At 41.0% G+C, this 18,667-nt stretch overlaps 1 protein-coding gene across 1 annotated transcript in view; it reads right to left on the reverse strand.

The window, feature by feature from the left end:
- LOC144685073 (serine/threonine-protein kinase BRSK2-like) overlaps positions 1-18,667 on the reverse strand; it is a 383,048-nt gene that overhangs the window by 50,592 nt on the left and 313,789 nt on the right. Inside the window, exons 16-17 of the mRNA XM_078549609.1 lie at positions 17,367-17,547; positions 12,607-12,696 (exon numbers count right to left, since the gene is read on the reverse strand). Coding sequence (XP_078405735.1) covers positions 12,607-12,696; positions 17,367-17,547 — 271 coding nt within the window. The remainder of the gene's footprint in view (positions 1-12,606; positions 12,697-17,366; positions 17,548-18,667) is intronic.

Below are 18,667 nucleotides of genomic sequence, written 5' to 3' on the forward strand. Positions count from 1 at the left end.
GCTCCAGGATTTTGACCCAGCGACAATGAAGGAACAGCGATATATTTCCAAATCAAGGTGGTAAGTGACTTGTAGGAGAACGTCCAGGTGGTGGTCCCATGTGTCTGCTGCCCTTGCCCTTCTAGATGGTAGTGGTCATGGGTTTGGAATGTGCTGGCTAAGGGGCCTTGGTGAGTTCCTGCAGTGCATCTTGTAGATGGTTCACACTGCTACCAGTGTGCATCGGTGATGGAAGGAGTGAATGTTGGTGGATGTGGTGCCAATCAAGAGTCCTGGACATTGTCCAGCTTCTTCAGTGTTGTGGGAGCTGCACTCATCTAGGCAAGTGGAGAGTATTCCATCACACTCCTGACTTGTGCCTTGTAGATGGTGGACAAGCTTTGGGGAATCAGGAGGTGAGTTACAGGATTCCTAGCCTCTGGCCTGTTCTTGTAGCCACAGAATTTATATGGCTAGTCCAATTCAGTTTCTGATCAATGGTAACGCCAAGGATGTCGTTGGTTGGGGATTCAGTGATGATAATGCATTGAACATTAAGGGGTGATGGTTAAATTCTCTCTTGTTGGAGATGGTCATTGCCTGGCACAAATGTTACTTGTCACTTGCCAGTCCAAGCCTGGACATTGTCCAGGTCTTGCTGCATTTGGGCATGGACTGCTTCACTGTAGAGCATACCATAGTTTGGTGCAGCCCAAATACTTTCACTTTGTTTTCAATTTGCCCCCCAATTTTCTCCCTTTACATCTCCTTTCCTGAAGTTCAATTGGTGCCAGCTACCCACTGCCATTCTGCTTATCTACCCATCTTGTGTGTGAGTCGAGACAGTAAGTGTCAACTAGAAGCATCATAACTGACCCTAATCCTGCACTCACCTGGCATCTATGCTCATGCATTTCCCAAACGGGATTAGGAAAATAAACCCTGATTATTTTATTCTCTCCAGTCTAAGAATTCTAACATCAATTGCAGTACTGACTGTGATCAACCAGCTCAGCACACACCAGGGATTAAAATGTAGAATCTTCCTGGTTTGTATTACTCAGCACTGCACCGCACGACACACTTATCACCACGTCATTGGGAAACCTTTCAATAAGGATTTAATACTTGACGTTATTTTTAATGGTATAATTTTACGTGGGAGATATGACTGGTTGTGTTCTAGTTTTCCAAGTTTTGTACATCACGTGTATAATTCTGAATATGTGTAAAACACTCCATGTCTGGAAGTGCCCATGGGTACCTATTGTGTGTAGCCGGTTTTGCCTAGCTGCAGGTGTACAAAACTACTACATGGGTGAATCTATTGACCTGTTGATGGGGACTCAAATTTATACTACTGCAATGTCATGATGGCCGTCGTTTCTACGGGCTCTGCTGGTTTGTTTTACATCACTGCAATGTCAAGGTAGGGCAGGTAAATCAGGGCACAGTTAATTGTTCTATACAAGAATTCTCATCCTAGATCAAACCACCATGAGGCAAATCCAAGGCAAAAACTCTAGTGCAGCAAGGGCAACAGTCACTTAACCTCCCTGTGCAAAAAATGTCTTGCGTCTCTCCTGCTCCTACGCAACTCCCCTGTAACTGGGAACTCAACGTATGGAAAATTTCCAGGTTTTATTTTATAAGCATCTGGTAAAAAATAGCAAACTCTTTATGAAGATATTCTCCACTCACTTTGCAATTCCCTCAGATTCAAAGCATCAAACAAATATGCTTGATATAAAACTTGGTAGAAAGGAAATCAAACAGTCCTTTGCTGTCATGTTGATGGTTGAAAGGATTAGCCTGTAATTTGAAGGACGGGAGGGTCTCGGGGGTAGTTCTTCCACAATTATTGTCAACACTGCTCTGAGCAGCAAGCAGAAGGTGCAACTTAAGGACTTCATATTTGCACAACTGTGGTGCCAAAAATCTCCCAGGCTAAGAATATAAAATCCCATTGGAATGAGACAAATACAATGAAGTGATAGACAGCACTAGGTTTGTAGCTTTAGTCTGTTCCTGGCCACAGGTTACATACAGATCTGAGTATGATCATGCACAGAATGCGCTAATGTCTCCCAGCAGAGCCTGGCCTCCAATCATCTTGGATCACCCTTGCCATTAGACCAAGCTCTGCAATACCATGTGGTGGTTGGCATGCAGCAACCACCCCATGTTTAAAAAAAAAATGCACTGGCATCTTCCACTTGTCAAAATGAAGTTTGGAACCTAAAATACCAGGACCGTCATGGACAACCCCAACTGTGACAGACCTGGGTGCCGCACTGCTGTCATAGCTTAGAAGCTTAGGTGCCTTGACATTGCCATTCCTACACTAAGTGAGGCACAACATGCAGGAGAAAGCTAACCGAAGGAGCAAGGTGTTGAGTACACCTTTTTCTGGAAGGGCCTTCCAGAACAGGAACAATACCTCCATGGGATGGGCTTTGCCATCAAAAATGAGCTTGTCTGGTGCCTCAGCCGCTCCACCTGTGAGATAAATGAGCGTCTCATGACGTCCCGATTCAGCCTAACAAAGTATCAGCATGACACTGTCATCAGCGCATATGCTGCTACATTTGAGGCAACACACGAGGCCAAGGATGGACTCTGCACTGATCTTGAGCAATCACCAGCAGGTGACAAACTGATCTGCCTTAGCGATTTCAATGCCAGAGTCAGGAAGGACTTGAATCTCTGGAAGGGTGTAAGAGGAAAGGAAGGAGGAGGGAAAGCAAACTCCAAAGGAATCCACTTCTTGTCTAGCCATATGAGCTCGTCATAGCCAACAGCCTGTTCCGTCAGCAAGACATGTACAAGATCACATGACAACACCCACGGTCCAAACACTGGCACTTGCTCAACTATGTACATAGAGAACATTTTGAAGAACTCCTCAACTCAGACTCTGTCTTTGACTAAAATGTCCTCATGTCCATTCCTCAGTACCCCATTGGCTCAGTCTCCCTGCCACCAAGTCTAGAGCTGAGTTGAAAAAGCCATTTGAGAGCTGAAAAACAACAAAGCGCCTGGAGCAGATGGAATCCCTGAAATTATGAAACATGGTGGAAATTCTGAAACACAGTTGAGATACACTCATGGCACAGCTGCAAAATCTCATATTCCTCATCTGGGAAGAAGAGCGCAAGGGAAGAAGAGTGGCAGTGGATTTCAGGGAGGTTGTGATTATGATTATATTCAAGAAGGGAGACAAGTCCGATTGCAGTAACTGCAGAGGAGAGTCTCCCTGCTGTATGCCACAGGGAAGATCAGTGCAAGGATCCTCCTCAACTTCCTCCTCCTATTGGCTGAGGAACTTCTTCCGGAGTCACAGTGTGGTTTTCTCCCATTGAGAGGCACTACAGACATGATATTCACTGCATTTCTTTTGAATTTGCCATGCAAAGAACCACACCAACTGCTGTACATAGACTTCTTCAACCTCATGAAGGCCTTTGATTCTGTCAACTGCGAAGGCTTATGCAGGATCCTCAACTTTTGCTGCCCTCAGAAATTTGTCACCATCCTCTGCCTACTCCATGATGACATGCAAGACGTGATTCTCACCAACAGAACCACCACAGACCCTATTTGACATCAAACAAGCCTGTATATTTGTATCAGCCCTCTTCTCCATTTTCTTCATTACAATACTGTACCACATCTCCAGCAAATTACTCACAGGCATGGAGATAATTTACAGAACAGATAGGAAACTGTTCAACCTACACCGCCTTCATCCCAAAACCAAAATCACTCCAACCTCAGTCATAGAACTTCAGTATGCAGTTGACACTTGCGTGTGCGTTCACTCAGAAATTGAGCCCTAGGTCATTGTTGACACCTTCTCTGAAGCTTATGAGAAAATGGGCCTTTCACGAAACACCTGGAAAACTGAAGTACTCTTCCAACCAGCTCCCACAGCACAATGCCTCCCTCTTCTCCTCATTTTTCACCCCACCAGCCTCCACATGCAAAGGATCATCCTCTGCCACTTCCGCCAACTCCAGTATGATGCCACCACCAAACACATCTTCCCCCCGTGACACCCTGGTCCACTCCTCCATCACCCCTAACTCCTCATCCCCTTCCCATGACACCTTCCCATGCAATCACAGAAGGTGTAACACCTGCCCCTTTACCTCCTCCCTCCTCACCATCGAAGGCCCCAAACACCCCTTTCAGGTGAAGCAGTGCTTCACTTGCACCTCCTTCCATTTGGTCTACTGTATTCACTACTCCCAATGTGGGGAGACTAAACACTTTCGCTTAGTCCGCAAGCATGATCCAGACCTTCCTGTTGCTTTCCATTTCAACTCACCATCCTTCTTTCATGCCCACATATCTGTCCTTGGCCTGCTGCAATGTTCCAGTGAAGCCCAACACAAACTGGAGGAACAGCACCTCATCGTTCAAGTAGGCACTTTACAGCCTTCTGAACCTAACATTGAGTTTAATAACTTCAGACCATGAGCTCTCTCCTCCATCTTGACACTCTTTAAATCCAAATCCCCATTCCCCCCACAACCCCCCACCCCAGCACAGGACCACTTGTCACAAGTTCTTATGTTTTGCTTTCACAGAGCGCTGACCCTTGTTCTGCTATTCAGACATTCTGCTACCTTACCTTTATGCCATTATCAGTACCTACTTTAGTCTTTAACATTACCATTAACACTCTTTTGTCTGGTGTCCGTGACGTCTTTGTCAAATTTCTCTTGAGCTCCCCCCTGACCTTCTATTTTGCTCCATCCTCTCTTCAACAGTATAAAACCCATCACATTTCTACCTCTCCTCAGCTCCGAGGAAGTCATACGGACTTGAGACGTTAACTCTGTTTCTCTCTCCATAGATGCTGTCAGGCCTGCTGAATTTTACCAGCATTTTCTGTTTTTGTTACAACGCCTCCCTCATTGATTAAGATCAATGGTGAGGTCCTGGAAAACATGGACCATTCTCTATTTCTTAGGAGCCTCCTCTCAATGAAGACAGGCATAGACGTGGAAATTCATCATTGGCTCCAATGTGCTAGCTCAGCCTTTGAACGACTGAGAAAAAGAGTATTTGAGGACCAGGATCTCAAACCCACGACCAAGATCATGGTTTACCGGGCAGCTAAGAGGGCTAATCCCCACAATCCTACATATTTGGAGACTTGGACAACCTACAACAGGCACCGCAAAGCAATGCAGAAGTATCACCAATGGTGTCTTAGCAAGATACCCCAAGTTCAGTAGCAAGAAAGGTGGTCCACAAGAATGTCCTCTCCAAAGCCAACTTGTCGAACATCCAGTCGCCAATCACATAAAACCAGCTCCACTGGGCAGAACATGTCATTTGTATGCCTGATATCAGATGCCTGAGGCCACTGCTCAACTTGGAATTTGGTCACAGAAGGAGACTCCCAGGAGGACAACGGAAACAAAAAGCAGGACAAATCCAACCCAGACAATTACTGCCCCATCAGTCTACCCTCAATCATCAGTAAAGTAATGGAAGGGGTCATCAACAGTGCTATCAAGTGTCACTTACACAGCAATAACCTACTCATTGATGCTCAGTTTAGGTTCTACAGAGCCACTCAGCTCCTGACATCATTGCAGCATTGTTCCAAACATGGAGAAAAGAGGTGAACTCCAGAGGTGAGGTGAGAGTGACTGCCCTTAACATCAAGGCAACATTTGACAGAATGTGGCACCAAGGAGCCCTAGCAAAACTAAGTCATCGGGAATCGGGGGGAAAGCTGTCCACACATTGGAGTCATACCTAGCACAAAGGAAGATGGTTCTGGTGGCCAGAAGTCAATCATCTCAGTCCCAGGACATTGTTGCAGGAGTTCCTCAGGGTAGTGTCTTAGGCCCAACCATCTTCAGCTGCTTCATCAATGGCCTTCCTTTCATCATAAGGTCAGAAGTGGGGATGTTTGTGGATGATTGCACAATGTTCAGCATCATTTGCAATTCCTCAAATTCTGAAGCGGCCCATGCCCAGATGCAGCTAGGTCTGGACAACATTCAGGCTTAGGCTGATAAGTGGCAAGTAACATTCATGCCACACAAGTGCCAGGCAACGACCATCTCCAACAAGAGAGAATATAACTATCTCCCCTTGACATTCAATGGCATTACTATCGCTGAATCCCCCACTATCAACATCCTGGGGGTTACCATTGACCAGAAACTGAACTGGACCAGCCATATAAATACTGTGGCTACAAGAGCAGGTCAGAGGCTGGGAATCCTGTGGCGAGTAACTCACCTCCTGACTCCCCAAAGCATGTCTGCCATCTACAAGGCATAAGACAGGAGTGTGATGGAATATTCTCCACTTGCTCGGATGAGTGCAACTCCAACAACACTCAAGAAGCTTGATACCATCCAGGAGAAAGCAGTCCGCTTCATTGGCCCTCCATCCACCACCTTAAACATTCTTCCCCCACCACTGATGCACAGCGGCAACAGTGTGTACCACCTACACGATGCACTTCAGCAACTCACCAGTGCTCCTTCGACTGCATCTTCTAAACCTACGACCTCTACCACCTCAAAGGACAAGGACAGCAGATGTATGGGATCCCTACCACCTGCAAGTTCCTCTCCAAGCCACACACCATCAAGACATGGAAATATATCGCTATTCCTTCACTTTTGCTGGGTCAAAATCGTGGAACTCCTGTCCCAATAGCACTGTGGGTGTATTTACAGCACATGGACTGCAGTGGTTCAAGAAGGCAGCTCACCACCACCTTCTCAAGAGCAACTAGAGATGAGCAATAAATGCTGGCCTAGACAGCGATGCCCACATCCTAAAAAGGAATTAAAAAATGCTTTAAGGATGCCCTCAAAGCATCCCCGAAGAGATCTAACATATCCATCGACTCATGGGAGACCCTGCCTTGCGACTGACTAAAATGGAGAAGGCTCATTTGGGAAAGCACCGAGCACATCTAGAGACTTTGTCGGGAGAATTCAGAGGTGAAGTCAAAGCATTGGAGGGGGTGCATGAACCTCCAAACAACCCATCTACCCAAACCTTCAAGCATCACCTGCCCCACATGTGGCAGAGCTTGCAGATTGCACATTGGACTTATCAGCCATCTCAGAATCCATCAAACTGGAGTTGAAGCAAGCCTTCCTTGATCCCGAGGGACTGACTAAGAAGAGAAGGATTGTAGATTCACACAGCAGCATTCTGTCTCAGGAATTATAAACACAAAGTGGTGGAATTTTCACCCAGGAGCACACATACTTTGGTTGTAAAGGAAATACCTTGTCTGAGAAAATTCAGGTGCAAGCACCAAGCCCTAATTTCCTCTCTCTTTTATGCCTAACTATTGACCCCTGCCCTTGAACAAATCTCAGTCTAAATTAATGGCTCCATCTCCAGGTTAAGCAGCTGTACATGCAGATTTCCTGCAATTATGCTGGATCATAATGGGTGTCAGATCCTACCCAGAATTTTAAGTGCATTGTGGGACAATGTAATTTTGCTGCTGTTTTATTGACATTTTTGAGCAATTTTGATTTATTACCCTCACAAGGGTTCTGCACTTTCTGTTTCATTTAATGTATTTTAATGGCATCAGTGTAAGACACATTAAAAATTGAAAAGCTTCCATGATTGGAGATTCTTAAAACATGCAGTGCTGACTGTGCATGGATAGTAGCTGGACAGCTTGAAACTTTAGTTTTCATATTTAAAGAAGGAATTTTAAAAAAAACATTCATTCACAGGATGTGGGCTTCGCTGGCTGGGCCAGCATTTATTGCTCATCCCTAGTTGCCCTTGAAGGTAGTGGTGAGCTGCCTTCTTGAACCGCTGCAGTTCATGTGGTGTAGGTACACCCACCGTGCTGTTAGGAAGGGAGTTCTAAGATTTTGACCCAGCGTGTCAGGCCCTGATTGATTTCTTTGTTTTTATGTTTCGGTACATACCAATGAAATTAGTAGGAAATTTGGGCATAATCAGATGTCAGAAAAATAGGCGCAACAAAGGGGGTAGTTTACTGATTAAAGTTGCTGCTGGTTAAGTTGTGAAAGTGGATTAAAACCTTTTGTGGGGTAAAAAGGCAGGTTTAATGCTAAATCTCTGATTGCATCACCAATTTAAGATTGCTGTGAGGCATGAATGTAGATTTTCCTTTTGCTTGTTACAGCAGATTTCTGTTAATATTTATCACCTTTTTTTTTCTTTACAATTACAGGGAATTTAAAGGAGATTTTGACAAAGTTGTCACCTGAATGCAATTCGATTTGCACAGGGAAAAAATAGAGGAAGTTTATGCCATTTAAAAAGCATGTGACTTGAAATCTAAATATAGGATTCTGCTGCTGAGAGGGTCAGAGGTCTTTCTTTAAAGCCATTATCTAGCTGAAGCTAGTCTGCCCTGAACTACCATCAGTGTTTAATCTCATAATAATATTGTCAAGTGTTACAACATTTATTTTGACACAAAGCCTTCTGACAAATTGTTAAAAATCTTCTGAGGACTGCAAGACTTTTTCTGCAAAGCCACTGTGTAAATCAATTTACAAATATAATAGGGATTATACCTGTACCTAAAGGTTGTCCCACAATGATGTTTTAGAACCATATACACTTGACTGGGAGCTACATTATAATTTTAAAATGTTATTGAAAACATGTAATGCAAATATAATTGATCATGTTAAACTTGTTGAGAGGGTGAGATGAAGCTCATGTGGAACATAATGCACACAGTTGTGCCAAATGGCATGTTTTCGTATTGTAAAATCTTGAATAGCAGTGAGACTTGAGGGTCACTGTATATTTTGAGCATAATTATGTCACTTGAGTTATCTGGTCCTCTCACCCCTGGGAGATGGTTATCATACCTCGTCACTGGGCAGATACGTCTTCAAGCTAACTCTTCCACTTTGCTGTGTTTCCCTTTCCTGGGGCAGGAAGTCAATTCTAAAAGAAAACTTTTAAATTGAACTGAGCTTTCAAAATTTCTCCCATCCAGGTGTAATTTCATTGCTCAACTTGCCAAAAAAGCTTGTGAGCGTTCAAAATGTATTTGCACTTTTATATTTTATATTTACAGTGGAGGAACCCCTATCCCCATTGTTCTTTCTGCCTTTCCTGAATGCACTGACTTCCTACTGAAATGTGGTTCCACTGGCAGTCCTCTGCTATTTTGCTCAATCTTTCATCCTTTGCCTTAGAGAGTGAGTGTTGGCAGACAATTCAACAGTGGAGAATGTCAAAGCAGGGTCGATCCTGTCCTCCATTATCATCTGTGCTCTAACTGGCATCAGTGGACAGAAATTAGGAGTGGCTTCTATGGTTAATTATGCCTTAATTTGATGACATTGAGGGAAATTTTAGGATCGCATTACCATCCCGCCAAGAACAGCTATTTCAGCATCAGCAATTGAGCCTAGATCTTGCTGCTTTGTGTGGCTGAGTACCAGACTGAGCAGTGCAGCTCAGAACTGTGCCATTACAGGAGCTCAAGTACAGGTACCACTAAAATTGAATATAATTCATGCACAAGACAGGGGACAACTCCAATGGTTCATTGCACTGAATATTAACACTACTCCAGTTCTCAAAAAGTTGGACAATTTGAATACTAACAGTCCCTTGGTAGTGCAGAACTTAGAAAGAAAGACATGATGCCGAAGCTTTTCATCTTGCACTTATCAGGACAAACGCAAGAACGCCAAACATCACACAATCACAACAATTTAAACCACAGGAGAAAAGTTTGCTGATCGTTTGAAAGCCGACTCTGATTGGCCAAGGAGTTGCTATGGAGAAAGTAAGAGGGGACTAGAGTCAACTAAATTGTTGTGATTGTTTGAAATTTTACATTCTTGCATTTGTCCTGATGAGTGGAAGACAAAAAGCTTTGGCCACATGTCTCTCTTTTCAGCAAAATTTCGATACTTACAAAGGCATTTTCAAAAGGAAACCAGATTTATGAATATGGTATAAAACAGCAAAATATTTATGTCATTTATAAAAGCAATGTTTTTTTAAAAGATATATATATATAATATATAAAGAGGGAGGATTTTGTGGGACAACTTTAGCAAAAGGTGTACAAATAAAATGCATTTTACTCTTTGTGTCATCATGCACAATTCAGTGAGGGAATGTTAGATGTGTTTTCCTGTCCACTTAGCATTATGTGCATTGGAATATAAGCAAAGCAACAGCAATTGCTGAATATTAGATCAGTGAGCAGCTGGTTGACAAGAAAGGCGGTAATAATCAAGTAATCGAGGCTCATCTTCAAAAGACTATTGAAGCTGCAGTCTTGCCATTCACTGCCAAAAAAAGAAAGCAGTAAGGCATCTTAACGCACCACAAGCCTATCCGGCAGGCAAAGTCACCCAGCGACTGCTGCACAATGTTGGGCTAAATATAACATATTGAAACATGCAGCACCAGCAACAGAAGGAACTAAAATGTGGTCAGAAGCATGGATTCAAAGTGAACCAAAAAAGCAATCCAAAAACTTAAAATGTCATCGCACAAGTGCTCTCCATGGGGAGGGGGGGAGGGGGGGCTTCTTACCACATTTTGAAAGTCTGCCAGTCAGCAGCTGCATACAGTGAGAAGTTGCTGGATTACAGGAGGAGAAAGGTACATGTTTCTTTACTGCATAAACCAATAATCTAAGACATGAAGATGTAGACAAATAAGTCATACTAGGTCACGAGTAAAATGTTTAAAAAAAAATCCCAAGATATTTCTTTATGGACATGGCCCCATTTGAACTGTATCTGTTGAATGGCAGATCTTCTTAGATTTAAATAATTAATTCTTCCTAAGGATGGTGGTTGCAAGGATGATGAGATTATGAAACCCAGTGAATACCAAAATAGAGAGAATAAGGAAAAGAGAAAATGGTTTATGAGAGAAACTGAAAGATGTGGAATAGATTGATCGCGCACATAGATATCATGAGGCTATAGGGTTGCCATTAAACAAGGATGGAAAACAACAGCAGTGGAGGCATAGAATATTCTAATTAAACACTGTTAATGTTACCCAGGATTTCAGAAGGAAATCGTGCTTGCATAACATGAGGGAGATACGTTCAAATGAGCTATGGTTTGACTCTAGTTTCCATTTAGAAGCAGTGTCGAACACTATCTGTGACAATTTTCTCAGACCACCCAAACAGAATTAGATGCAAAGATTTTGTAAACCTCAAACACATTTTACAAAAGTAGATGGTAAGAAGCAATATTACTTTGTCAGTAATTCAATCTTTTTTGTAATTATTTATTTGTTATTTTTAAAGCAGAATTTGCAATTAGGAAATAAATCCTAACAGATCTCCACAGAACAAAAACAGAAAGGGGCCTAAAAACATCTGCAAATACAGTAAGAGCTTTTTTTCTAATCGCCTGAACTGAATAATTGCTTTGAACCATCAAGGCTTATGTAAGCACAGACAAAGGTACTGGTGTGATCTTGGCTGACCAGGTTTCCAGCAGAGGGAAAAATGATTTGCTCCTGGATTAATGGGACCTTTCAGATTTGCTTTGTTTGGGGAACATTATGCATAATGTTAGACTTGCAGAGCAACCAGAAACAATGGCAATGATTTTCACTGGATGTTTGTTGTATTAAAAATGAATCCACACCCTGTTTTATCTGCAGAACTTTTGTTTGAAATTTATTCTCCAGAAATAAGGAGTTTTCAAAATGATATAATTAAGAATACCATGTTTACAAAAGGCCCCAGTTATCTGATATGGAAAATCGTCCCTTGAAGTAGTCACTTGAAAACCCCACCATAAACATTTATAAACATCAGTGCTTTTGGATTTAGAATGCATTATTTCAGAAGGTCATCACAACAGCCATCTATTTCTGTTAACCTAGTTGGTTCAATGTTGGAGGTGACCACATAATTAAAGCATTGCTGTATATGGTTTAAATGGGCCAGAAGGCCAAGAGTTTGTGGAATTGCTGAATTCCTCCTTATTCTTCCAATCTGAGGATGTATCTACTTCCACTTGTTTCACTTTTCTCATGGAAGTTTTACAAATTCAGCCATGGAAATTCACTCCAGTATTCTACCTTTCAAACCTTAGGATCATTTACCACATGTTTTCATACAATAGATATTAGATGAAAAACCAGGAGCAAATCCAATTTTTATTGCTTTGATTCATTTGAAGTTTACAAAATTTGTGTCTCTAAACTTTGGGACTCAACTTCATAGAAAGGCTTTTTCCTCTTACTAGGTGCAACTCTGCAACCCACAGATTCTAATTGGGGTTGTGAGTGAACTGATGGAAATGTTACAGTGATGTAATCAAATTCAGTTACAGGGAATTAACCAATACAATATAAAATATTCTAATCATGAAGAGTTCTGAAAATCACAAAAAAACTTATGAAAGCCAGATTTTTCATTTCAGCGATATTACAAGGAGATTAAAAACAGGTTTAACAGGGCGGGAAGCAACATTAAATCTGGGAGGTTTCTAGATTACAGTATATGGAATGGCTTGACATATTGCACGCCATGAGGTAAATACTGAAATCCCTCTGGGGCCATTATTGGAAGCATATAGGATGGCATCTATTTAGCACATTATTTGTTTTGAGAGAAAACTTAATATTTACCAGACAACTGTTGCACGGAAGGCTGGTCATGTGTGCTTAACAACTGGACCTGAATTGTTTCCACCACTCTTTTGAACCGACGACTTGGACCTATTATTTGGAGCAGAGAATTAAATGTAAAAGGAATGAACTCTGTATTCTCATTATAAGCACAGCATGTTCATCCATATAGACATAGAGTATCATTTATATACGGCATCATTTTTTTTTTAAGCCTGACCACTTTCTGAATCTCATACATTTACCATAATTACAGTATTAGCTGCATTAGTTTCACTAAGATTTCTATGACCCAGTGACAAAAATGAGTTTCTGATTAGGTGTAATCATTGGTACGACTTCTCAACCTTTCCAGAGAAGATTGTTCACTCCTCTGATAAAATAAATAATGTAATCATCTTGTTTGTTTGGATTAATATGCACACACCTCCATTCCTGAAGATGTTAAAAACTGCTGAGACTTTCTTTCCCCCTCAGAATCCGGTTCCTCTGTAGCAGCCTGCCCAAGTCCCTGTTCTCCAGCTGGGGGTCTACAGTGTGTGTGTTGGCAGGTCATTTGGATATGGGGGACATTACAGTCAAGCCCTATCCTGTCCTCAACATGCGTAAATACAAACACGCACACTTTCCAGGTGGGCCACAGAGCAGCAACAGAGATCTTGGCCTCTATGGGTGACGGTCCTTCCTATATCAGGGATACAGAAGCTACTCATAGTGGCTATAATGTTGTCCAGTAGAAATCAATTAACTCAGTAGAGAGAGAATCAAACCTAGTACCTTCTGGCTTGTGAGACTCACAGCTCAGGGTCTTTAACAAGTACTATAAATATAATTTTTCCAGAAAGAATAAGAATTTCAATAGTGGCTTGAAGGCAATTATCAATTGATGGGATTGCTCTTTAGAGAGGTTCCCCTACATAAAACAAAACAGGGTCTTAGCAACTGAATAGCTTGAGTTCAATCTTGACTATCAATTTAAACCTAATTTTATTCAATGAGTGTGCCTTTGCAGCTCACTCACTGGCCCTGCAGTTCACAGCACTTCACAGTAATTTATAGTTCTGTCTAGGCACAGAAAGTGAGAATATCAGGGCCAATTATAGTGCAATAGAGATAGAGCTATGGAGAGGTTAGTGTACACACTGCCCCACCCTCCAAACTGAGAAGAGAATTATGGCAGTGATGATGATTTAACAGGAGGAAAATAAAAACATGCAATTTGGAATTCTGAATTAACAGTGGCTACACATTACAATCAATGATGGTAAAACTAATTTCTTCAAGATAAATATAGCTACTTTTTAGTGAAATAAGTTCTTATTCATATTTTAAGGAGTTAACACAACTCGCCCATTCCTCAGACCCTGTACATGCCACATATTGACTCTTTACTGTGATAGACAGGTGTTGGAAAAATGACACAATTCTTGGCCTCTGCTGAATTGAATGTGTTAGTAGGTGGTTACAGAAACATTCTTTAAGCTTTCCTTACTTCTTTCTTCAGGGAAAGCACCTTGCTTCCAACTGTTAGCCCTGTCTATGGCTTATCAAATCTTTTTGGGTGTGATTTTAATCCTTTGTTTCCAATGGAAACTGGATTGGTGGGCAATTAAAATCCCCCTGGTCACTTACCCACCTGGAGCTGCTGGGGAGTTGACATGCTGCTATTTTAACCTACCCCATTGAGAAGCTGGCCTCTGTGGAAAATGGCAATGCATTTGCTGTCAAACCAACCAAGTGAGGAAGTGCACTGGAGATCCAGAAGAGTCCTACAAAGGTTAATAACCAATCATGGGAACCACTCTGGGAAAGCACAGCAGTCGATTCCACATATTTACCTGCTCTCGGTGGGCAATCTCTGGGCTATGTGAATTTCCACCACTTCCCACTCAGAACTGGTGTTAAATCAGCCAGTACCTGGGAGTTAAAATACTCTGGACCTTTTCTTTGCTGCAGAAGGTAAGTTTTGAAGTGATAACAGTGTGTAGGGACTGATAAAACCTCAGCAAGTGAATCATCACCTTACTAGCACAAATTCTAATTGCACTGTAGTGATACACCCCTGGGTACTGACTAATAAAGTATTTGGTAAATTTTTTCTCTGCATTAGCCTAAAAATAAGATGCTATGACACAAATTGCACGATGAGTCATTTAGCACAAAAATGTGCTGTTGCTGCTAAGAGACATGGTTGTTTCCTCATCCCCAAGACTGATGTTGGTGCCTCTTTAATGAACGGCTGTCAGTTACTTGCAATTATCATCTCTGGACTCTTGCATTGTGCAGCAAATTTGATTTCACTATTCCCTGCCTTTATCAAATCAAGCTATTGTCTCGGGTGTAGCTAAAACAATTGTCTCACTGAATGCAGTCAAGTAAGTTTTCTGTTCGAAATAGTATTAAAATGCAACATTTTTTTAAGCATTGATCTTGACTTCAAGTTCATAAGCACTGAAGGGGGATTTGAATTTATGCAAAAAGCAAATCAAATGGGGTCAATGCTTTACTGAACAGATATTGTTGAGAACTTGTGGCTGACATGCCAGAGGTATCAAACATGCACCATAATTTTCACAATATACTTGATTTTGAATGGTTCTAGATTATATGCAACACTTCTTTAAAACACCCGCAATCGAAAAATAACAGAGTACCTACACTATTGCTATTTAACATGCACTGGAATTGGTCCCAATTTATTTATAAAATTTATGTCTTTTGACATAAATTGCAATGCGTCTTTAAAATACGAACTTACGAACAAGAAACAGAAGTAGGCCATTCGGCCCCTCGAGCCTGCTCCGCCATTTAATAAGATCATGGCTGATCTGGTAGTAACCTCAAATCTGCATCCCATTAACCTATCACCCAACCTTGCTCACCAAGAATCTATTCACCTCTGCCTTAAAAATATTCAAACACTCTGCTTCTGCTGCCTTTACAACAGGAACAGGTACCTATTTCACAAGAAGTTAATAGTAGACTAATGCGTTAGTGATGCAAAAAATCATCCAGTCTGCTACCAAAGCCCAAAGAGAGCTGTTGGATTGCAACTGTTTTGACTTTGACCTGCTTTTCCCATCGCATCCCAGTTCATTAATTCCTTTACATTAAGTTTTACATTTTTTCTGAAACTTCTTCACAAGTGGCAAACAAAGATTTCATTTGGATGCCTTCCATGCATAAACTTTGGTTTTGAGGAAGCATTCCCCGGTTTTTGAAGTTCTACAGGGTATTGCTGTCAACAGTAATGTGGGGAAGGATAATGGGAGACACCTATGGTGCAAATCTGTACATATTTGCAACTCAGTAAACTTTACAGGCATGTAAATTGAAGTTAGTGGAAACTTAATTGTCATTAATTACTCATAAGTTAGATAAATACCACAATGTGGTTTATAGTTTCCTACTCGTGGAAAATGTCACTGTGATTATAAGGTATGTTTTCCTTACCTGAAGCAAATATGTCTCTCTTATTGATACTCATCTTAACTTCAGCAAACCTATATGCCTCTGTCTTTATCTGCAGACGTTACGTGTCAGTTTTATGATCGATTATTTTATGCGTTCAACAGGTTCATGTCTCTTGCCTCTCTGCCTTTTTTCACAGTCTGTAGTGACTCTGAGATTAATTTACATGTTGATCCAGTTAATTTTCTTTTGCTCGCTCATTACTTGTAAATATTAGAAATTTTGGCTGCTAACATTTTGTTACTCTGGAGTATTGGGTAAGATTCATCCAAACCATTCACTGTGGTGTCCAACAACATTGAAAATAAGGGCAAGTAGCACCTCTTTAGAGAACTTGTACATCCTCATACACTTAACTCCAGCCCTAATGGATATGCTAACTTCAAAGTAAAAGTACTTCCGTTTACAACATTAATGTCTCTACACAATAGTAACCTTACAAAGAAAATTCTTAACAAAAACTTCTCTGAATAGTACATGTTCTAAAATGTAAACCAGTTATGGAATAAGAACATAAAAATAATTTCCATGGTAGAAAAGGTTAACAATTAACCTGCCAGTGACAGTTAAGTATCTTTTCAACAAATCACTGACCCAAACGGTTTCTGTCAACAACCTCTGGTCAGTGGTAAAATGTTTTTTTTTATTGTAGTTGACTAAAAAGAAGCACTTTCTCTCCAAATTTTGCCAGACATAATTAATTTATTTTTCAGCTACTAATGCTAAACAAAGTAAACTGAATATGCATTTCAAATCAAGCCCAACTTGATTCGGATTGTCGTAAGATTCAACATTATGTGAGCAATTTAAGAGCTATGACAGAATGCACTCATCGAGCACTCATAAAAGCTACAAAAGGCTCACTTGTGAGAGTACACTTAAAGTCACTATTCCTCCCCCTATTCACCTTGTTTATAATTAAATTTGTTACATGAAATGATTAGAAAATTCTGTTTCAAGTGAAAAATGAAACTAATTTTTAGCGTGCAACAGAACTCAGCTCCAATGCTTAAACTGTAGGATTCTTTCAATGCTGTTGCCTGCTACCCAAGTGTTCTTTCTGAACTCAGTTGAATTTAATATGCATATCCCCATCTACTTCTGTGACTGCAAAAATATAATAAATCACTGATGACCTAAAGAGACACAGAATACAACATTACACAGAAATGAAACATTATGCATAGGTTGCAGTGATAATCAGTGTATGCGCAAGAGGTCCTTCCCACTTCCCTTCCTGCCATTAATAAGGCTACTCCTGCCCCCATTGCCTTTGTCGCTGCTGTTACCTGACAGCAGTGTGAAGGTGACTGAATAAATTCCATTCTCCTTCCGTGCCTCATTGCCTTCTGTGTAAGTGATGTCCACCTGGAATTTAACTGGCTTCTGGAACACAGCTGGGCCCCCAGTGGACTTGTACTCTGCTCGGAAACTTGTCTGAGACATGACACTGTGACTTAGGCTAGGGATCTGAAATTCAGGCAAAGAATATACCATTCATTAATGATAGTGAAATGGGGTTGCATTTCTTTAAGTAACATACAAGCATGCAATGAAGAACCAGGCATTTCAGACAAAGACACAGTCTATTTCCTTTTTAAAATGTTTTAAATAAATTTATCCCTTTCCTATGGCTATTGTATGGTAAATGGGAATTTTACACGAGTTCTCCCACTATTTTCGTAGAACCATAGAAGTTTATGTAAAAGGATACTTTTCTGGCCATCATGTTTGTGATAGCTCTTTGCTACAGCTGTACAAAACTAACCCCACTGCCCTGCTCTTTTTCCTAGCTTTCTATGTTTCAAATACTTATCCAATTCTCCCTTAAAAGGTGCAATGGTCTATAACTCAAGCACTCCCTGTGGAAAGGCATTACATTCTTTAACAACCTCTGCACAAAGAGAATTCTCACAGCCGTTCTCCTCATTTTCTTTAATTATTTTAAAATTATGACCCCGGTCACAAGCTCCCCAAATTATGGTTGCTCTATCAAACCTCTTCAGAACTCTATAAATCACTGTTAAATTTCCTCCTAGTTTTCTGTGCTCCAGTAGAAGCAGCTCAAGTCTTTCCTCAAAACCATACTTTTCCACCCCAGCATCATCCTAGTGAATCTACACAATGCGTGTTCTATGGCTTAAATGTCCTGTTTATAAGGAAAGATCTAAAACTATACACACTGTGTTCTAACCAATGTTTTTCATCAATATATCATAATTCAACTATCTGTTTGCTTGTCTGCTAACCAACTTGTTAGCCATGCTGCTGCATTTCTCTGAACAAACCTTCTGAACGATTATATACGCTACATCTAATGCATTCCATTCAAGAATCTAATTTGTCATTTCTTCAAAAAATTCTGTAGGTTTGTAGATTTGTAAATTTGTCAGACACAATTTGCCATTTTTAAACGAAACCAAAATACTGTGGATGCTGGAAATCTGAAATAAAAAATACAAAATGCCGGAAATACTACTCTGGCAGCTTCTGTGGAGAGAGAAACAGGGTTAGCATTTCAGATCGATGTCCTTTCATCTAAACTTATTTTTTTTGAAAGATTAAATGACAAAAGGTTTCATGGTGCAAA

This window comes from Cetorhinus maximus, chromosome 9 (genome assembly GCF_964194155.1).
Source record: "Cetorhinus maximus chromosome 9, sCetMax3.hap1.1, whole genome shotgun sequence".
Classification (NCBI taxonomy): Eukaryota; Metazoa; Chordata; class Chondrichthyes; order Lamniformes; family Cetorhinidae; genus Cetorhinus; species Cetorhinus maximus.